General features: G+C 52.1%; 2 protein-coding genes across 11 annotated transcripts in view; one reads left to right on the plus strand and one right to left on the minus strand.

Moving 5' to 3' along the window:
* Positions 1-31: 31 nt before the first annotated feature.
* Positions 32-14,194, plus strand: DAO (D-amino acid oxidase). Of its 4 annotated transcripts, none has more exons than XM_056349540.1 (12): positions 32-268; positions 1,789-2,035; positions 3,465-3,670; positions 3,813-3,927; positions 4,293-4,369; positions 4,832-4,897; positions 5,679-5,733; positions 6,227-6,331; positions 6,903-6,985; positions 8,881-8,998; positions 9,718-9,816; positions 10,557-11,335. In XM_056349540.1, exons 3-12 carry the CDS (start codon positions 3,477-3,479, stop codon positions 10,653-10,655), a joined length of 1,011 nt encoding a protein of 336 aa, XP_056205515.1. In that variant the 5' UTR covers positions 32-268; positions 1,789-2,035; positions 3,465-3,476; the 3' UTR covers positions 10,656-11,335. The 4 variants fall into 4 exon arrangements, with proteins under 4 accessions (XP_056205515.1, XP_056205603.1, XP_056205426.1 ...); XM_056349451.1 differs by lacking the exon at positions 10,557-11,335 and adding an exon at positions 11,343-14,194 and having other exon boundaries at positions 34-277; XM_056349371.1 differs by lacking the exon at positions 10,557-11,335 and adding an exon at positions 11,343-14,194 and having other exon boundaries at positions 34-268.
* Positions 14,195-15,665: 1,471 nt separating this feature from the next.
* Positions 15,666-21,552, minus strand: part of SVOP (SV2 related protein) — a 28,884-nt gene continuing 22,997 nt past the window's right edge. For 5 of the 7 annotated variants that reach the window (XM_056349117.1, XM_056349198.1, XM_056349032.1 and 2 more), the window contains 3 exons: positions 20,625-20,706; positions 20,304-20,393; positions 15,666-19,625 (listed from right to left, as the gene is read on the minus strand). In XM_056349117.1, coding sequence (XP_056205092.1) covers positions 19,419-19,625; positions 20,304-20,393; positions 20,625-20,706 — 379 coding nt within the window. In that variant the 3' untranslated portion in view covers positions 15,666-19,418. The remainder of the gene's footprint in view (positions 19,626-20,303; positions 20,394-20,624; positions 20,707-21,552) is intronic. The other 2 variants (XR_008823481.1, XM_056348861.1) reach the window with 2 other exon arrangements.

Below are 21,552 nucleotides of genomic sequence, written 5' to 3' on the forward strand. Positions count from 1 at the left end.
CGGGGCGGGCCGGGGCGGTGCTTCCCCGGGGCCGGGCCGCGCTCGGCGGGCGATCCCCGGGCTGACGGGGCCCAGCACCCCGGCGGGGGGGGCCGAGCCTCGGCACGGGGAGCGGGGCAGCGCCCCGAAAGGTGCCGGTGGGTCTGAGCATCCCCCTGACGGCCCCCGGAGGGCGGCGGGGGCGGCCGGCGGGAGCCCCCTTCGGAGCGGAGCGAAGAAAGTGCGAGGGGTCAGCGGTGCCGAAAGCAAGAGGCAGACGAGTAATGGGGTAATTAGTGTAAGAGGCTTTGCTGGTTGTATGTAAAGCCCTTAATAATTCAGGCCGTGGGTGCCTTTCCCCCTCCGTCCCTCCCCACGCTGGTGGGGGGCACTGGGGGGGCTTAGCCTGGGGGAAAGGGGCTGGGGGGGCTGGTCGCTCTCCAGCTGCCAGGGGGGCTGTGGGCAGGGGGACCGGGCTCTTCTCCCAGGTAACAAGTGACAGGACAAAGAAACAGCCTCAAGCTGCACCAGGAGAGGTTTACACTGGATTTCAGGGAAAATTTCTCCACCCAAAGGCTGGTCAAGCACTGGCACGGGCTGCCCAGGGGAGTGATGGAGTCACCGTCCCTGGGAGTGTTTGAAAAACACACGGATGCAGCGCGCAGGGACGTGGTTGAGTGATGGACTTGGCAGTGCGGGGTTAACGGTTGGACTCAATGATCTTAAAGGTCTTTCCCCACCGGAGTGATTCTGTGTTTCCAAAGAGGAGCTGTGCCAAGCACCCTGGGGTCCGAGGGGGTGGGTGCCCGGGGCTTGGACACCACCTGCCCCAGGAGGTTTCTCCTGGCAGCATCCCTGGGAGGATGCGGTCGTGAGGCAGCACAGGTGACAGATGAGCCTTCTCTTTCACGGCATCCGAAGCGAAGCGGGATCCCATGGCTTCGCCAGCTGCTGCCTTCGGCAGCCTGGATAAGGTTGTCACCCGCGGGTGGTGCTGCTCCTGCCAGGTGGTGGGAGGCAGGATGGCAGCCCCCGCAGGGATGCTGGGGATCCGAAATGTGTGCGAGTGGTGCTCCGCTACCAAAAGCATTAAAGGTACCAGGTGCTGAAGCCCTGTGAGCCTGCAGACTTCACCCTCCCAGGCCATCCTCGTTGACCTCTCGGGGCAAAGCATCCTTCTGCTCAGGCCAGCGTACGCCTGCCCATGCCTTTCCTCTGCCTTTTGTGAGACTGGATTCCTGTCACCTGCGGTGGGTTGTGCTGCGTGGCTGAAACCCAGGGCCCAAGACTCCAGAGACATGTCTGCAACCTGTGCAGGAGATTAGTTCCCATTTCTTTTATCCTTATTACCTCCTTTATAAAACCTTGAGGCATAGTAAAATCTTTAATTGTAGCAACTCTGCCCAAACACCATGTGTGCTTCCAGGGCTGCCTCTGCCACTGCTAATGGTATCTGCACTGACAGAAACCTGGCTTTTCAGCCCAGAGCCCAAAGTTGTGGGTTTTGTGAAGGGAGAGGCAGCTTAGAAAAGAGAAACGAAGCCATCTGGCCCCTGAGAGGGGGAAGCTGGGCAGCATGGCTCCTGGGGTCTAGCGGAGGGGAAGCAATGCCATTTCTCTCTTACGACACAAAAAACCAAGACCTCGGCATTTGATTTTTCCAGATCCCACAGGAATCCGGTGGCTGGGGAGTCCCATCCGCATCTCTCCATCCACCAGGACCCATCGGGGCAGCCAGCAGTCACCATGGTGACAAGTGTCAATGATGGCATTTTGCCACAGACGGTGGTGACCCTGTTTTCCTTTCAGAGGAGCAACTCCTGGGCCGGCTGCCAGCAACACACGGGGTCTGGTGCGGGGGACTCCACCTCCCTGGGTCTGGAGCAAAGACTTTGGCCCCGCTGCCCGGGGGCGGGCTGTCATCCCGCTGCCCTTGGCACTTAGACCTTGCACTGTGGGCAGTTTGCTGGGCTGTAAACAAGCTGCCCTGAGAAGGTGACTCTGTTGAAGTCTCTGAAAACCGCGGTGACTACCCCAAGGACCACACACTCTGCAGGTAAGCTGGTGGAAAATGTGTGTTCCCATGATTTATTGAGTGGCGAGGCGGATACCTCCTTGGTCGGTGCTGCAGGGGCAGCCTGGGGCGAGTCCCATCCGGTCCCTCCCCCCCCCCCGGCTGCAGGTAGAGCGTGCAGCCCCAGCTCCTGCCGCCTGTGGGTTATAAAACCACAGCAGATGGGAAGCAGTGCGGCTTTCCTGCTGCTGTCGGTGCTTTGCCATCCCGATGACTCATCCCTCCATTCCAGCAAATGTCAGTCCCGCTGCGGGCTGCCTTTCGCAGCAGAGATGCTGCGCGTCACGTTGTCCAAATAAAACTATGGGCTAGAATTTACTCATGCTGCCCAGAGCCAGGTCTGGCATGCTGCTGGCATCCCTCCCCCTACCCACATGCTGGCAGCGGAGCATTCAGGGGTGTGACCCAGGCCGACATGACCCACACTGTTGTAACCCCAGCCCTTCCTCGAATCAGTCCTTGGCTGCTCTCTGCCCAGGTGGTGACCAAAGGGCTTTTTCCAGGCTGCAAGGCAGGAAAGCTCTGTCAAGAGGGAAGAGTCAGGAGACCAAAGGGGGCTGCAGACCCTCTTCGCAGCTGACATTGGCAAACAGTGGTTCTCCCAGCTGGTGCTGGGGAGGATTTGGGGTGGTGGCACAGCCACCCTCAAGTGCAGGCAGCCCCGAGGGCAACAGCAGCGTGAGGAACCATCCTTGCATTTATTGCACCTGGCATTGCTCCCTGGAAAACACCTGCTGTTTCCCATTTCTTTTATCCCTGCCCATTTCTTGTGTCTCCAGCCCGTGCCAGGGGCTGGGGAGAATTAGGAACTCCCCAGAGCAGGGCTGGGTTGCTGGGCATGGAGGGCTCACGACATCCCATGGGAGACGGTGTGAGCGGGTGGGTGCTCCCACCTCTCCCCGGCTGCTCGCCCTCATCATGCTGGCTGATGGGAGGGAGAAGAGGATGCTGATGGCTGTGGCACCCTGTCCTGAGCTGCTGCAGGACACAAAGCAACCACAACTCTCTCTGCCAAGCAGAGGAGAACGGCCATGGGCAGCTGAGCTGCAACTTTGCTGTTTGCCAGCAGCTACAGCACACCCAAGGGTAGAGCCAGGGATGCGGCCCCGAGCACAAGGGCTGTGAGCAATGGAGTAACGTCCCGTGGCAAGCTGCACCCCCTGCATCTGCGATTTCAGTGCCTGGCCAGTGCAGGCAGGTGCTGAAGAGGACTTGGGAGGCTGTACAAGAAATGCACACTAATGCACCAAGAGCAGCTCAGCCCCTTCCCTGAGCCATCTCTGCTCCAGCAGCAGAGCCAGGGCCAGGTGGGGTCCTGCAGGAGCAGATGCCCTCCCTCCTGGGAAGCCCCAGCTTGTCCAAGCGGCACCCCAGCCCCAGTGCTGCCCTTCAGGTGTTTCCCTCGCTGCAGAGAGCCGGAGCCATGCGTGTGGCCGTCATCGGGGCTGGGGTGATCGGCCTGTCCACTGCCCTGTGCATCCACGAGCAGTACCACAGCCTGGTGCCCTCCCTGGAGATGGAGGTCTACGCAGACCGCTACACACCCCACACCACCAGCGATGGGGCAGCTGGCTTGTGGCAGCCCTACCTGAGCGACCATGGCAACTTGCAGGAGACGTAAGTGAGGAGGAGGAGGAGGAGGAGGAGGATGCTAGTGCCGTGTCTGCCCCGCCATGCCCATCAGCGCATGGGGGGCTGAGCTGCCCAGGCACAGCTCCATAGGGCTGGCAGAGCCACCGCTCCCCCGTGTTCATTGCAGGCTCTGGAGTAAGGAGACGTTCGATCACCTCCTCAGGCACCTGGGCTCACCGGCAGCGAAGGAAATGGGACTTTTCTTAATTTCTGGCTACAACCTGTTTACACAGCCGGTGCCGGTAAGGAGCAAGTCACAGCCAGGGCTGGGAAGGGCTCCAGCTCGGAGGCTGCCCGGGGGCGGGCAGGGTTGTACTTTTTCCCAGATGATGCTCTGAATGTTTCTGAATCCTTCCAAGTTTGTCTTGTGACAGTTTGCCCGGGACACGGTGTTTTCTGTGCCCCTGATGCTGTACTGGTATGAAGGAAGGGCTGAGCCCTGGGCGGGTGGGAGCTGGCAGAGCTTTGCTGGCCATGGTGTGCTGCAGCTGCATGACTGCCCGTGCTCCTCGGGGTGGGCTGTGTACCCCCCCAGCTTCTGTCCCACGATAGGGATTGATTGCAATTCGGGTTCATTGATGAGCTCGGACCTTTTTCCCTATTGCAGGACCCATCTTGGAAGAACATTGTCCTGGGATTCAGGAACTTGACAGCAAAAGAGCTTGAACTCTTCCCTGGTTACAGGTATTTTCCAGTCTGTTTTCCAGAGAGGCACTGATGTCCTTCCCCCCCGGCAGGACAGGTATGGGTGAACGGTCCCAGATGCTTCCCTGTCAAGGGGTGGTGAGGGCAAGAAACTGCAGGTGCAGAAGTGGCCTCGCTTCGTTACAGCTGCTTCCCTTAAAATAAGTAGGAAACGCCTCAAACAAGGCAAAAAAGGAGCAGCCCAGCATGGAAACCATTCCAGCTCTGCTCTTACTTCACCAAATATTGTCAAACTGGGGGAAGAAAATCAGCAGAAGGTGTGTTGTGCTGTAAACAGAGGAGAAAAAAACATGCACATGTTTTGCAAGGGGGAGTTGGGGTCCCAGAGCTGCAGCGGCCGTCGGCAGCACCAGGGCAGGAAGCGGCTGTTGTGCAAAGCTGCTGGGGGTTCCTTATGGTCCTTAGGCAGGTCCTATCCTTCCTCTCCTCGTCTGGTTTCAGCTACGGCTGGTTCAACACAGCGCTGATGCTGGAGTGCAGGAGCTATCTGCCATGGCTCACCAACAGGTGAGTGCAGAGCTGCCATGGCACTGGGGGTGCAGGAGAGCCACCGCTCCTTCCGAGTCCTGCAGCCAGCAGGACATGGGAGGCAGGTGTGGATTTTCATCCTGCACATCAGGTGTTGCCCTGGATCCTTTTCTCAGGCCAGGTTGGTGGCTGAGTTTAGGTGGCACTGATTTGAGGCGGCCACCTCGTGTCCTGCTGCACTTCTGACCTAATCAGCTTGAAGATGCTGGTGCTGGTGGCTTCCGTGGGACAGCACCCACAGGGGACCTGAGCATCCTCCCCTGCTCTCAGCAACCTGTGCCCCGCAGCAGCGCAGGGGCACAGCAGGATGAGCCGAAGGAGAGGGGAGGCAGGGATGCATCCCTGGGAGGCAGGGAGAAGGGTCTGGAATTCCTACTCATTGCTCCAGGCGGGTAACAGGCTCCCCGCTTTGTTAGCCCGGGAGTGTATTTTGTGCATCTGAGTGCTTCTAACTGTGGGAATATGTGGGGCTTGGTTTTGTTCTTGTTACTGGTAAGGTGGAGTGGGTGCCCTACCCACAGCAGAAGACCTGGGCTCTGATGCAGGGCTTAGCAGGACTGAGCACCCTCCGTAGCTCAGGGCCATAGCGAAAGAAGCTAATGACTGGAGACCGTTAGGAACCACCAAAAAGACCATGGACAAGGTCTTTTATAACAAGGAGCAACAAGCTGTACCTTCTCTGGGTATCAATTACAGGTGCTAATTTGAATGGTACATTTGCTTTTCATTTGCTGGTAACAAATGAACTTGTTCTTCCCAGATTAACGCAGAGAGGAGTGAAGTTTTTCCATAAGAAGGTTGAATCTTTCCAGGAGGTGAGTGGTGATATCGAGCCGGGGCAGAGCAGGGCAGGGGGCACAGCCCCATTCTGGCACGGAGAAGCAGCATCCAGCAGGCACATGCTGCTCTGGCACGTCCCTTGGCATAAGTGATGGGCCAGGGGCAGCGGCAAGACTACGCCAAGATCTAGGAGACAAATTCTACCAGGCAAGATAAAGACTTCTGGGCATCAAGGGATGGCTGAGAGGGGACAGGGTAGTGTGTTTGGCCAGCACTGAGTGAGGACGCAGCCAAGAATCAACGGTCCATCTTCCCCTTGAACTGCAAACACTCTCCTTGCCTGCACACATGGGGTCTCAGCGGGAGCTGTGCTGGGGGAGCTGTGCCCTGGATCCGGCCCTTATGGTTTATTCATTACCAGACCGTTGGACCGAGTTCTGGGCTTGGCTTCGATGCAGGAGTCTCGTGCCCCCCGTGGGTCGCATCGCTGTGCGCGCCGCTCACCGCGCCACGTCTGTCTCTCATTAGATGTTTGCCCAGGGCGTGGATGTTGTAATAAACTGCACTGGGGTGCGTGCCGGGGAGCTGCAGCCCGACCCGGAGCTACAACCTGGCCGTGGACAGGTCATAAAGGTGAGGAGGGTGCAGGGCTTACGTCCCCCACTCTTTTTGCTGGAGGAGCCACTTGTTAACCGTGAGGTGTGTCTGTGCCCTCTGGGCTGAATCGAGGGCTTATGGGCTGGACCCACACCAGGATCAGGTCCCAGTTCCCGGAAAACATTGGCTGTGTAAAACCCTCATGTGTGGAGGCCAGAGCAGAAAACCTGAATCTCATTCCTCGTTCAGCTGTGGGGATGTCCTGGGTCACCACCCCATTTCTTTTCTGGGTGAAGGCGGGGGGAGGCCAGAAGCATAATGCTAATAATAAAAAGACATAAAATCCTTGGGAGAAGAAGATAATTATGTGGGGAAACACAGACTGATGCCAGGTAGGAAGCTCCTCCACTTGTCCACCTGCCCTCCCATCTCCCTGTCTTCCCATGGCAGCAGCGCTGTGGTGTACAGAGCCTGAGCAGAAGGGAGGGTACCACATACAGACCCTGGTGTCTGCGCTCGTCAGCCTGCCCACATCCCTCCTGCTGCCTCCCTGAGCCAGGAACCTTGCTCTCCACCTCCCCTTGACCCTCTCCCCTTTGTCTCCCAGGTCCTGGCCCCATGGGTGAAGCATTTCATCATCACTCATGACATCAAATCTGGTATCTACAACTCACCGTACGTCATACCGGGGTAGGTGACAGCAGGTGGGCAGGGGCTGGCTGGCCTTAGTGATGCTCTGCTGTCAGCACTGGCTTGGCCACGGCTCCCTGCTGCTGCCTGCCCTGCAGTAGCCCAGCCTGCGTTCACACCTGGCCTGACGATGCTCAGTAGGACTGAGCACCTCCATAGCTCGGAGCCATTAGGGAAAGAAGCTAATGACTGGAGACCATTAGGAACCACCAACAAGACCATGGACATTTATTACAAGCAGCCTATCTCTCTCAGGGAGGAGAGCAGGAGCACGCGGGCAGGCAGGGAAAGCGAGGGAGCTCCCACTCCTGGGGCAGTGACCTCCTTGCGCAGACCCCAGCTCGGCACTCGGATGCCGGTGGGGCTGGGCTGGTCCTGGGCTCTCAGATCAGGCAGCACCACGTGGCTTCAGTGTCCCTGATCCTATCCCACCAAAACAAAATCAGGTCCTCAAAAGAGCCAAACGTTGACAGTAGGGCAAATATTTCAGGGGAGATCTCTTGTTTTCACATTTGTACCCATCTTTTTTTTATCAATGGTGTTGACAGAACTGCTGTACAACAGCTCATTGTGGGGAAAGGCACTTCTGATCCATCCTCCCATTAAAACCAGTGGCAGGAATCCTTTTTTACTTTAATAAAAGCCTACCCTAAAAAGCTCAGCCTTCCCCTCACTGGTACCCTGAGCTGTGCCTGCAGCTGTTGGTGAGACGTCTCCTGGGAGCGTCCCATTCAGTTTAGCACCCATGCAGAGCTCCCTGCAAAAACCAAGGAGGAATCCCAGGGGAAGACCTTATTTCTGTGTCCCCATAGGGATGAGGAGGGCTAAAATGAGATCCTGGCCCCAAAAGCACCATCTCCAGAGCTCAGCGAGTGGCAGTGGCTGTTCCCGGGCAGAGCCCAGCTTCCAGCACTTATCTTGCGCTTTCCACCTGCTTCCCACCGGCAACTTTCTTAGGGGAATTGGGATCTATTATTTGAGACGGCAGTGTATGCCTGTACTCAGGGAGCTAAACTGCAGAATAAATAAATACACCTGCTGTTCATCCCACCTCTGCTTCCTCCTGAGAGCAGCTATCTACCCGGCTTTGCCCACGGAGAGGGCTTTTTAAGCTTGAGCTTGAATGCTGCATTTCTGGCACTCCCTATTGTGCTGATATTTCAGAATTAGGCAATCAGCCATTATGTAAATAACTTTGAATGCTCACAGCCCCCAAGCAAAATATTCCAAGCGATTTCTGATCACAGTCCCAGCCACATCTGAATTCTTTTCCCTGTGTTTGTTTTAGCTGGAGCTGTCATAGCTGGGCACCAGGCTGGCTCTCAAGGGGAGCATTAGAGGGCATCTCTTCCATGCTGGAGTGCTCAGCCCCGGGGGCTCCCCTCCTGCACGCCCCACCCTTCAGCCTTTGTGGTTTTGTGCTTCCCAGGGCTCAAGCAAGGTTTTAGAAGGGTCCAGCAGGTACAGACACCCCCAGCTCCCCCCAAGCCGTAACCTGCCATTGTCCTCTGTTAACCTGCAGGAATTTTGGAGCAGCTGCAGCAGAAATATGTTTATTTGTGTTCCCCACTGGAGGCATCCTGTTCCTTCCAGCCCTCTTCCCTAGCCAAGCAGGAGCAGACCTGTTTGATAGAAGATGAAATGAGCTGTTTGGTTTGCCCAGGCAAGGGCCTTTTGAGTGCTGATAGTATTTGATGAATGACTTGCTGATGAGCAGACATGCAGGCACCACTCCCGCCTGCTCCGTGTGAGAGTTTGTCCGGCAGGAATATTTTACAGGCTCTGGGCGTAGCAGGATCCATACATCCCCCACACAGAGTCCCTCGGTGTGGTGGTCCAGCAAGGGATGGCTGGGGACACTCACCACCATTTATCTCTTTTGGGTCTTGGTGCAGGAGTGAGTTCACGGTCTTGGGAGGGATCTATCAGCACGGCAACTGGAATGAAGAAAACAGCACCCAGGATCACAAAACTATCTGGGAGAACTGCTGCAGGCTGCTTCCCGCTCTCCAGGTGGGAGACCCCGACCCAAGGCCCACCGCCGGGAAGTAGGGAGGGAAGGGGTACGGAGAGTCCGGGTGCTGGGGTGCAGCTGAGGCTGCAGGGATGGGCGCTGGGGACAAACCACAAAAACCTGAATTTTTGGGCCTCCTGTGTGTCCCCCGGCAGCACATGGCGCTTTGTGAGAGGGTAAATCACGGGGTGGCACAGCATCATGTTGGTGCCTGGCCACGTTCATCACGCACATCTCGGGCTCAGTACACCTGGCTGATGGACAGGCAGGGACTGGGGCTGGCATTGCTTTTGAGACAAGGTTTGTAGGAAAACGTAATTACTCATATAGCTGGTAAAAAATCAGAGCAAAAGTTTTGGGAGGGCATCCGGCCCCAGCCCCCTCCCGCCACCTTCTGCTGCGTTATAGAAAGGCTGGCGTGTGGCGAGGCTGGTTTGTATCCCCTCCTGCCACGGCGGTTGCACCCTGGGTTACAAGGAACGTGTGGGCTTTTGGCACAGCACTTTGCCCTGCCGGCTCTGCTGCAGGCTGGCGACGTGCAGGCTGCCATCTGCAATTGCTCTGCCCCGTCGCCCCTTGCAGCAGCAGCAGGGACAGGGGAGCCTCCGTCCCTGCTCATTGCGGGAGCCCTCGCCTCACGGACCGCTTAGTGCCGAGGGATCTGGCTGCTGTCATCCAGAGAAACGCCGCGCAGGAGCTGATGTGCTTTTGCTTTCAGAAAGCAAAGATCGTAGAGGAGTGGAGCGGCTTGAGACCAGCACGCCCCTTCGTTCGCTTGGAGCGGGAGACCCTCCGCCACGGCCATTTCCAGGCAGAGGTACCGTGCACAGCCCCCAGATGCCGAGTGTCATTAACCACCACGCTAATTGTGCGTTAGGCACTTGCAACACCCACATCCAGCTAACGCTGGTGCTCTTCAGCCCGCAGCTGCACTGCCCCGCGTTCATCGGTCCTCGCTCTGTCTCCCCTCTCAGTTTCAACCCAGTGTCAGAGATAAATGTCAAAGATAGCCAGGTCTGATGGATTTTGTGGGGAGAGGGGGCAAGGAGTGCTCCTGCCAAGGGATAAACCTGCAGCTGGAGCTTAGTTCTTCACAGACACCGAAAAACCCATATGGGAGAAAAAGTCTGGCATGGGCTGCGCTGCTCCCAGGACCACACGAGGCACATGCAAACCACATTTTGGTGTCAGCATTTAAAGTAGCGTGGTTTTCTGCCAGCAGCCCATAAGGTACAGAGTCCCTTGTGCCTGTGAACTTCATGTCTCCATTTAATCAAACCCAATACGCAGTTTTTAATAAAATGCTCAGGGCCTCCAGCACTGACACCAGATTGTTGGTGCAAAAGATCGGACTTGAGATTTCTTCCAGTTTGAAGCTCAGCAGCAGCATGAAATGAAATGTGGTGAAGGCACAGAGGGACACTGCTGGGGCTGTACCCGCTGCGGGGCTCTGAAAAATTCAGCTGCCTCTGTGCAAGTAAAGCTGGGGGTCTAGGCTCAAACTTCTCCAGGGCAATAGCTCTTTAAATAGCCTTGCATGGCTAATATATCTTTTAGAGAAAAGATGCCCGAGTTGCAGTGTGCCATCTGTTCTTGGACCCTCAGCACAGCACCTTTTCACGTAGGACCACATTACTCCTCCGTGCTGTCGCCTGACTGCTCATCAGCAGACCTGCAGAGGGAATCCTTGATTCGAGTGCGTGCATGTGTCTCTTAGATGTACAGCTTAGAAGAAGAGATTAAAGCTCCAAAGGGGATGACGACTGTAAAATGTAACTAAATGTAATGAAAATATATTCAATTTTTTAGCTGGAGAGTCTTGGAAAGGAATCGGTGTATTTAGGCAAACTCCGGAGCACAGTTCAAAGTAATGCTGTATTTGAATTAATTTCTGGATCGCTCTGTTCCTTTATCAGCACGCCAGATCTACGCTGCCTTGGCACAGGAGAGGTGTAGCTATTGATCCCAGCGATGAGTCAGGCTCCTGCTGAAGCAAAGTAATTTACTTTGGTAGGAACAAACACTAGGTAGGATGTAACATGATGTGCTCTGAGGCACACGGCTGCAAGCCCCACTGCTGCATTTCGGGGTGGCCGGAGCAGCGGGTGCAGACGATGCTTGGGATGCCACTGAACCATGCAGAGTTTCTCCTGCCTCTCCAGCAGCTTTTGGAGGAAGGGAAGGAGCAGAGATCCCCCAGCTGTGCACTGGGAGCTCCCAGATGGAAGGGTCAATCTAAAGACACTAATGGCATTCCCAGCCACTATTGTGGCTCCTCGCTGCCCTTAGCCCCAGGGCTCCAGCACAGCTTTCTCAGCACCGATCCCTCCTCTTCTCCCATAGGTGATACACAACTATGGCCACGGCGGGTTCGGGATCACCATCCACTGGGGCTGTGCCATGGCAGCAGCCAGGCTCTTTGGGAGCATCCTCCAGGAGAAGAAGGTGGCCGGCCCACCACAGCCCCGCTTGTGAGTTGCCTGCTCACCCGGGATTCTTGTGACAGCAGTAGCTTAGAAATCACAGCAGAAAGATGCGAATAACACACTGATACACGTGGGCTGTTCAACCCTCCCGCCAGCTCCAACGCTGGTTCGCAGTGTCTCAGTTCCAGGTTGCAGCCACTTCTGTTGCTGCCGTTTGCCAGACGGCTGAGTTGCCTCCACCCCGGCCCTGCATGACCTACCTAAAGGAAGCGCTTTAAAATATGGACTAATTATCTGTGGCAAAGTGCACTTCTGTCCCGGGGATCAGTCTGCAAAGGGCAGGCAGGGTTCATCTGAAATCTTGACAGTCCTGCAGTTCATCCGCATGATGGGACAGGATCTGAAACTGAGCCAGTGCCACCTGAGGTCTTCACTGACTGCTCCGACACCCGGCATGTAATTAGATTTGCAAGCTTCCCCCAGGAGGCAAAAGCTCCTTAGTAGGAAGAAGCTCCCAGAGAAGTAACAACAGCTCTACAAGCACGTGCTTCAGTTACAATAGCTTTTCTTACATTCATTCCAAGACAAAGCATGAGCCTACGGCACCTGGTTAGTGTATCTGGCAACAGGCAGCAGCGCTTGCCTAAAATGGGCTTTCCAAGTGATGTTTTCAGCAACAAAAGCAACATGTTCCAGCCCCGGGTACTTGCCAGACTCTATATATAGCAGAGACCATACACAAAATAGCTGCTCTCGTCCCTAAAACTCCCACGGGCCCTTCAGTTTCTCATTTCCTCCAGGCGTGAGACGCAGCTGGGGCAGCAGCACTGGGAGAGGAGCTGGCTCGGGGCAGGTTGTGCCTCCCGATGGAGCTGGGGACAGCTCCCGGGAGGGTATGACATTGGGGCTGTTCAGTGATGCTGCTGAGGACCCCGTGGCACTGTTCTGAAGATACGGTTTGGCTGATCTTCCCATGCCATGTGTCTTTCCCGCTCTAAAAAGCATCGCAGCCAAGGTACTGAATGGTGAAGAAGCATTAGCCTCAAACCCGAAGGCTAGCCGGTTGTCCCGAGTCCCGCAGACGGGGCCTGGCTCGCTCTCCTCTGCAGAGAAGCCAACTGTTTCTTACTCATCTGTGATGCAGCTTCTCTCTCCCTCTGACTTCATGTGCCAAAAATAGCTCGTCAGCCCGGTTTGGGATGGACCAGGCAGCTGCGCCCAGTGAGTGAGCGATGCTGCAGGCCAGCTGGGCTCCCTCTGCCTCCTGGGCACCCGGCTTTAAACAAGTCCCACGAAAAGCCCATGTTTTCCTGGCCACAGCCTGGCACCAGAGTTGCTCCCTGCCGAAGGACTTGTCTCCCGACACGCTGCTTCAGTTTCACCAAGTTAAAGAGAAACTGGTGAAGGCTTTGTGGGAAGTGATGAGCACTCGGTGCCACTGGAGATGGTCCGTGCATGTGAGATCTGCAGCCTTGTGGGCACGGGCGAGCCTGGTCTCATTTCCAGCAGTGCTGCAGAGGTTACTGTGCCAGCACCACCGTGGCCCTGGGACACCTTCCAGCGACCTCACTTTCCATTGCACCCTGTGTCGGTGTTGTGTACTTCTCCAGCTTACACACCCTGGGCCATCAGAAAGCTCTGACGTGCTTTGCTGAGTGCATCTGCTCATTGTCTGCCCTTTAACAAAAGCAGCGATGGTTCCTCTCACCGTAAGGGCCAGTATTTCCTGGTGGCTGCTGCTGTGTCCCTTCCCTTCCTTGCTTTTGGGAAGGGGCAGGGGGGTTGTGTTCGCCTCCGCTCGGACACCTGCAGCGCTGACGAAGTGGCGTGGCACGGGAATTCTCATCGCTGTGGCATGGGAATTCTCATCCCTGTGGCCCTGGAATTCTCAAGGCTGCAGCACGGGAATTCTCATTGATGCCGCACCCGAGTCCAAGGCTGTCGGAGGCACCGACAAGAGCAGGTGCTGACGTTCCTCTGACTGCAATTCTGGCCCAACACATCAGTGCTCCTCACATCCTTGCAAAGTGTACAGCATCCTAGGAATGCTGCAGTCATGCGTGCTTTCCACTTGTCACTCGATTGCAGAACATCATCACTGCCCTGTGCAGCAGCGGCAAAGGGAAGCTCTGTTAGCGGCTCTGGAGCTACGGCACAGGTTAGGGCAGCGGAGCATGGATGTGCGGTGTGCCTGGCAGCTGAGGCACCAGTGTGCTTAAAAACACAAAGGTGGAACATGAGGAGCCCCGGTCATGTCCAGTCTCTCTGTCGGAAGGGTTTCCCGCTAGATCTGACAGCTCACCTGATCCATCAGCAGCCACATCCAAATAGGTGTAATCAAGGAAAAGATAGAAAAAAAGAAAACAATAGCAGAAGATTGACCATTGATTAATGCTAAACCCAATGGTCTGTGATAGCGCTTCAGCAGAAGCTGTTCAGCGGAATAGCACCCGCTCGATTTCACTTATTCCACAGATGAAGGCCCATATTCTTCTCCCATTTGCACTGCTGTAAATCAAACCCACTCACCCGATCGCAGAAGAGCTACGCCGATGAGCAGGGGTGGAGCAAGTCATTGTAGAGATTACAATAAGCAGTTGGTTCTTCTGATCGTGGAGCCTACAGGAGCAGCTGTCCTGCGATCTTACACGGCCTCTGAGAAAACAAACAAAAATGATTAATGTGTAATTCTATTTGCAGTCTAACTTTCCTGATTTTTTAAAAGGCCACAATTTAGTATGTGCGCACAATAAAGGTAGTATCCAACTATCTCGTGTGTGATGCTTTCTCCCTGATAGCATGGATAGGGCCTCAAATGCTAATTCCATAGCAGCATCCCAGTAGATCATTATTCCGTGTTTCCCCACACATTTTCCCTGAACATTTCATCCTGCAGGAGGAAGAGCCATCATTCTAGATCCCGAGTAGACAAATGAACCTGAAACACCTACTGTGTGAAATCACGCAGTTGCCTGCGTGGTGTTGCTGCTAGCCCCCGGACTGTGAAGAACTCACACTCCCAGACGGAAACATTTGGGATTTTCTCATGTCGCTCGGCTGGTCGCTCTGTTTGGAGACCAGAGCGACAGGGAAGGTATTTTACACTGTTGGCAGCTGCCGATGAAACACTATGGGCCAGGAGAGCCGTGAGATTGGAGTTCCCTTCTGCAGCAAGGGTAAGGTAGGAGTCGGTGGGGTGTCTGCACAGCTACTGCACATACTTTCCTGACAAGCACAAAACGCCGTCGCCAGCGGCCAGCATCAGCACATTTTACCAACTCGCAGTTCTCAACAACGGTCGCCTGTGACACAGAACAAAGCTGGAAATACATCAAGTATCAGTAAAGTTATCCTCTGTAAGCAAACAGCAGCTCTGGCATTTTGAAAAACAGAATGAGCTTTAGAAATGCCTGAGGATGCCAAAAAGTTCACAGAAAACACAGAAGAATGAATATTCTCCCTAAGTATTGCTTCCGTGATACAAACCCTTCCGCAGTTAGCAACTATTTCCATTCCCAGAAATAAGACTCTCCATCCCAGAGGACTGTCGAAGGCTGCACAAGCTGTGAGAAGGAAGATTAATGCACACTGAGACGAGAACACACTGTATTAGCATGCAAAGTATTTGCAGATCGTTAGTCATTTTGACTCAGACTTGAACAACCTTATGTTTGTAAATGGCTGGACATCAAAATAAGAATATCGTTTAAAGGGTAGAGGAATACAGTCAGGGTTATGCACTTAATTATATTTTATAAAAACAAGACAGGTAGAAGAAAAGTTTACATTAAAAAGCAAATAAATAGAGGGGACCCTCCCTGCCCCGAAGTCCAGACACATGCTGAGCCGCCTCCTCCCAACATGCCTTTGCAATCTACAATCACAGACTGCAGCATTAAAGGCATTGCTAGAAATTACCCACAGGCAAGAAGCAAAACTGACTGGTTTTTACCGTCCAAACTGAATTAAATGCAAAAAGTAACTAAAGATCTGAAGATAATTTAAAAAAAAAAAATAGCTGCAGTTATCTATGAGGTTACTTATAATGCATCCTGTGACTTTTCTTTATGTCCAAATGCACAAAACACACACAAAATGAGTCAGAGCTGCAAAGTGCTGAGCCCTTGCGTATCCAGCAGAGTCCACAGAGCAGCATGTGTCTCAAATCTCTGAGCATCAAGACAAAAAAATGGTAAAGTTACCAACCCTTCATAAAAGTCTGACAGAACAGCCAAAAGCATTTTTACTGAAAAAACTATTTATTTGTTTAACATAAAATATCTAGTGTGGAATTAAACTATCCAATGTTGCATCAGTAACATAGGAACAAAAAGAGTATTTTACAACAAGCTTGATATACACAAAGTTTTTAAACATTAAAATGTATCCAGCTTAGAAACTGTACATTCAAACACAGGAAAACATTCAATGTTCTTTCGGCAAGCATTTAGGAATAATAAATCATTCCATCAAAGCACACTTGGAGAATTATTTTTCCCACAACAGCTTTGCACATTAATACATTGGACAGTTAGCAAATCTCTGAATCCCACAATTCTGTTTGCTCTCAATTTTAATTCAAAATTACCTCACTTTATTGTTTTAAATGAACTAGCTATATTAATTCCTTCATCAGTGAAAAATACTTGACAGTGTGTAAAACAATCTTTGGAAGCTTATTATATACATCAATGGTGTTGCCATATTAACAAAATATGACTTGTGATTATTTATAGGCTAACGTGTATCAACGCAAACGTTCTTCAGTTTTTCAGGCGACAATCTCAAATGCCCTTCCATTATTAAGAATTTGCAAGGACCTGCCAAACCTGAACTTCAGTTTTGTTTCTTCAGTGCCCAAAAGGCTCCTACTGATTTCGGTGAGGTGGGGTCAGCTGAGGTGGGCTCCTACCTGTCAGGCTCTGTTCGGCTGATCCAAAGCCCACGAACATCTGTGGGAGATTCTCCCAGACTTTGGATCATGCGTTAGGCATCGCTGTCTCTAAATCAAAGACCTAGAGGATGAAGATGTCTTGGCAGGAACAATCTTGGCATTTAGATCCTTAAAGACATTTTCAAGGCAGAATTCATAAAAAGCAAAAAATGCCTTCAAATTTTTTTTTTTAATACTGTAAATGTCACAGGTTAAAACTGAACTACTCAACAGCATCAAAAGGTTTTGCATTACCTAAAAATTTTTACCTGGGGAATATTTTATCTGAAGTATACATATGTGCAAATTTAGGACAAATATACTTCACCTAAAACTCTCGGAATGCACATTTCGAAGGCCACTGCAATGCAGTCCTTTAAAACTGTTGAATATTGACTCAACAAAATGAAGTGATATGCCAGCATTAACGCTGGAAAAACAGAATTTTAGCTAAAGGCGCTTAATAACAGACAAACTTAGCAGCTAGGCTGCAAGGTGGCATTCCTTCAGGCCACGGATGTCCTGCACTTTTTATTCTTTCCCACCTCTAATGCAGGCTTACACCCCGGTGAATTCTCCTAGAGGCCCCCCAGTTTGGGGTGCACACCTAAGGGATGGATGTGACCCCATCGGGGCGGACTGGCACGGCTCTCAAGTGCCTTCACCAGCAGGAGGAAGAGGACGGTAGCCAGAACTGTCATCAAAGGGTGAACAGTCCGTATTAACGTCAAGGTAGAGCAGGTTTTCTAGCTGGCTGGTCACACGTGTGGTCTGATACCTGATTTACACCCACCTGGAACTGCTCCCTCGCTGCCAGCGCCCTGCCCACCTCTCGCACACCGGAGGGATGGTCCCAGGCAAACAAGCCCATCTATCCTTGGAGGCAGCACTCGGCCGCCCCAGCTGCACCAGGGCATTAGGGAGACTCACCCAAGTACAGCCTGACAGAACGAGGGGAAAACAAATTATCGGCACCGGTCAGCGCCGTGAGAGCTCTGTCCGTTTACTGGGGAGCGACTGGAACACGAGCTGGCTGGAGACTGAGCACACAGGACAGAGAGACAGCAGAGACAGGGATAACCAAACCAGCACGCAGTAAGGGCCACTGGAACAGGCTGGGTGTTTCTGTGGCATCAGCCACCTCTAAAGGGGGATCCCTGTGAGCTGAACGTTTTCGCCTTCCCGTGGAAAGGGAAGTTTGTCTGGTTGGACCAATCGCTCCTGGAGTCTCTCGTTGCGGTCACCATCGAGTGGTAAATGAATGGACAGACCTTTTGGTGCCCTGTCAAACTTTTCTCAACAGAAAATACCCCCACAGAGTATCAATAACCTCTTTGGCCTTTTTTTTATTAGCCTGAGTTTCCTCCCTTTCCTTAAGGAATTATCCGCTTCTGGTTTTCCTTCAAATTTCCAAAAAAATAAACAAACAGGCCAACGTGCCTTGGAGCATTATACTGCACTCCAGTGCCCTAAAACCCTAAGTGAAAGCTGAACCCCAACGGTGTTCATTTGCATTGCACCCAAACACGGACTCAGTGACCTATTCTTGCCCCTCAGAAAAGGGGCCTGGCTCCCAGAATACTTCAAATATTCTACTGTGCAAAAAATTGTTGCGTGCTTACCTATGTGTACGTGAGACAATTGACCACACATACTATAAAAACGTATTGCTTCCCACAGCCTAGTGATGAGCATTTAGTCCATCTCACTTACATTTGGTTGTGTGTTCCGGAGTCAGGAATCCTGAAAATAAACTGAGACAGGGATGAGACACGTTCTCGGCTTCCTTACGCAATTCCTCGCTGCACATCCACAGCCTCTGCAAGCCGACCTCCTGCGCAGCGACACATTTCTGACAAACAGGGCAAACTTACCCTCAGCTGAACTCTGCTACAGTCTCTGACAAGAGCAGGATCATCAGCCTCCAGGAGCTACATCTGAAGGAGCGAAGTTCCTCGCCCAAGGATGACCGCAGTGCGGCTCTTCCCATGATTTGTGTCCGTTTAGGATACGATGCCAGCTACATTCCTTTGTCACCAGCTTGACGTTACAGTCAATGTACAATCAGCAGCTATCGAAAAGTTCTGCCCAGCTGTCAGGAGGCCAGCTTCTGTTGGGAGACACTTGAAAGCAGCTCCATCCAAACTGCTCCACGCAGCTGTTCAGACCGAGGCATTTTTAGCAAAGGTTTTGGCTACACCACCATGAGAACATAGGCAAACTGAGCAGAAACATACCTGGACCCATGCAGAAAACCACAGCGTGCATCTCCACACACAAAGAGACACCAGTACAGCTGAAGCAGTCTTCACCAAGCAACAGACAGAGTGCTCAATGTTTCTGGCAATGTTAGAGAAGTCAAACTCTGCTCCAAACCAGGAGGATTTACATTTCGTGTATAAGTTTCCATCTCTGCAACACACATCGCTCCTCACCGACTCAAACTACCTGCCTTTGGTGGGAGAAACATTCAGAAGAGAGTTTCCAAGCAATCAGTGTCTGTTAATTCTCAAGGAACAGAACCCATAAGCAAGGGAAGTAGAAAGCATTGGTTGGTTTGTCGTTATCACATTTTGTTGTTGTTGATGGCTAAAAAGTGCAAGGCAGGCATCTAATTCATAAAACCTATTCTGTAGTGTATGGAATCCACCGTGTGCTATGCCAGGTACACAATAAATATTAATCTTTTGTTTTTAGGCATCAAGAGTACATTGTTTTAATTACAGCTTATACTGAGTTGCATTCAGTTAGCTATTTGCTTGACACGGGACATTTTAAGCTGAATAGCTGACCATGCAAGCACAACAGACTTAAGAAAAAACCCTTCCTGCTAAACTTCAAATGATATTCAAATGCCTCTCAATACAGAAGTAAAGTTTTTATGAGTGTGAGCAAAGAGCAGCAGAGACACAACTTGCTTAGGTTCAAACCAAAAGTTCCTGCAGTTTGACAGGTGACATTGGCAGTGGCAGTATGGTCGGCTTTCTATGCTTCAGGGTCGGATTTTTTGTGAAAGAGATCTTGCTCGTACCATTCATTCTTTCAGGTTTTCATGTCCCATCATTCCTGTGATCCAGAGTTTGACCTGGTGACCCCTGGGGAATGAGATCCTCTCCCAACCATCTCCTGTCCCCATTCCCTGTGGCTGGACTCCTGTAAGCCACGACCTTTTGTTTCGATGGGCAAGAAGCAGGAAGCCACAGCAGCCAGCAGGCAACATCCACTGTATACCACCAGTGTTAAATAGACCGAAGATTCCAACATCACCTGCAGAAAAAGGCAGAAAATACAAAATCGTACCCCTGGGCCTTATCGCAGAAAGAAATAGAGATACCAAGGTAGTAGTAGAAATTTTAATTACAGTATTGGAAAAAATGTTTAATATGCAATGTGCATACTTTCATTCCTCAACAACTACACGTAGCTATTAAACAGTCTGGACTACACATGCCTTGAGGTGCTGCTGCCCTTATGCATTAGACAGGACTTAAGCAAGTCACAAGTTTTCTACCCAGCCACTGCTTCTGACACAGCCTTTTGAGCCCTGTCCCTGCGGAGCCTGGCTCCCCCAACCTCCCTGTCTAGCTCTTTCCACATATCCTGAAGGTTTGTATCCACCAGGACCTCAGCCTGGCATTTCAAGAGACAGGCGGCATTGCGTCACGCACAGGAACTCCCTGCCTCCCACAGATCCCACCTCCAGGTGGTGGCTGCCAAGGTGTCCTTACATCCAGCCAGCAGCCCGCTTCTTGGTTATTTATCCCCCAATGTATGGAGCAAGGGATAAATTCAGAGACGAGCCTGAATTCCCCTCAAGGAACAGGCGACAAGAACCCTCCTTCCATACATGGCGCACAGATTGCCCTTGGTTTGGCCCTTCCAGCAGAACTGCAGGTCCTTCACCACCTTCCTGCACCGGCACTCTCAGGAGGAGAAGGGTTTTACCTGGGCAATGAAGGGGGTTATGAGGGCTCCCACTCTCGCCATTCCACTGCACGTTCCCAGGCCCAACGCACGCGTGGCTGTCGGATAAACCTGCCAACAAAGCATCAGCCCATTAACGGTGCTGCCGAGTTCTCTCCCCTCCAGTCTCCTAAATCAATGGAAATTAATAAGTGGTACTACAGCAAGTTCTGTTAGACAATGACAAGAAAATCATCGACTCGTATCTGGGGTAAGGTCCATTGTGACGAGGTCATAAAAATGAATTTCCCACCATGTTCTCAGTCCCCGTAAACAGTCTTGTTACAAAAACAATCTCCTTACCTCAGGAGTGTAAACATAAGCAGCCTGAAATCCTCCTGAAATAAAAGCTCTTGCAATGAAGAGCAGCACAGTAAGAACATTTCTGTGAGAATAAAAAGGAGAGCAGTGTTTGGGACTGTTCTGTACAATCTGTTTGTTTAACTTGGAGGCAAGTGCAATAAAAATGCTAAATTTGTTAGAATGATTTCTTTTGTTTTTTAATGAACCCTTTGTATTTTTCCTGGACCTTTAATATAACAATGATGCCAAACAATCTGCATTCCCACAATCACATCAGTTTTCTAAGTGTATTCATTCTAACTGACAGCTGTGGCCTATTGAAATAAGCAGCAAATGCCTAAGTTTGTCTAAATAAGAAAAATATATTCCACATTACAAATGGTGCGAATAAAAAAATGGCACACGAGAAGGAAATGAGAGTGCAGAGAGAGACACGAACCTACCTGCCACCTGGATATTTGCAACTTTGTAAGGTTTCTTATTATGAGGTTTCTGTACTACTATAAGGTTTTGTACAGTGCCTGAGAAGGTTTCAATTCAGCGAGCTCTCCTCTGGCTATTAGTTAACTTCCTTCTCTGTCAGCCCCAAGGCACAGATATTGTCACGTGCATGTGGCACGAAGGCCAGATGCAGCCAGAGGCAAACTCTCAGAGCACAGCTGGAAATCTGGTACCATTAAGATTCAAGGGCAAAGCTTCCAACTGAGTTGTTCGTTGGAAAATCTGCCTGAAGGACAGACACCGAACAATACAAAAACGCGAACCCAAGCTCTTCTGAAAGTCAGGCCCCGTGGATCCGCAATGCCAGCGTCAAGCTCCACCAGCCATGCTGCGTACAACTTGGAGGTTGGACCAGTCTGTGGCTATTGCTTCTCACATAATTGTGTCACAGCACTTAGACCACCGAGAGCCCACAAGTGAAGCAGTC

This window comes from Falco biarmicus, chromosome 1, assembly GCF_023638135.1.
Source record: "Falco biarmicus isolate bFalBia1 chromosome 1, bFalBia1.pri, whole genome shotgun sequence".
In the NCBI taxonomy this organism is placed as follows: Eukaryota; Metazoa; Chordata; class Aves; order Falconiformes; family Falconidae; genus Falco; species Falco biarmicus.

Coding starts and splice junctions, on each gene's coding strand:
- DAO (XM_056349451.1), top strand. CDS start 3,477: ATGCGTGTGGCCGTCATCGGGGCTGGGGTGATCGGCCTGTCCACTGCC. Junction 4,898..5,678: donor CTGCCATGGCTCACCAACAG/GTGAGTGCAGAG, acceptor TGTTCTTCCCAG/ATTAACGCAGAGAGGAGTGA. Junction 9,817..11,342: donor ACGGCCATTTCCAGGCAGAG/GTACCGTGCACA, acceptor CTTCTCCCATAG/GTGATACACAACTATGGCCA.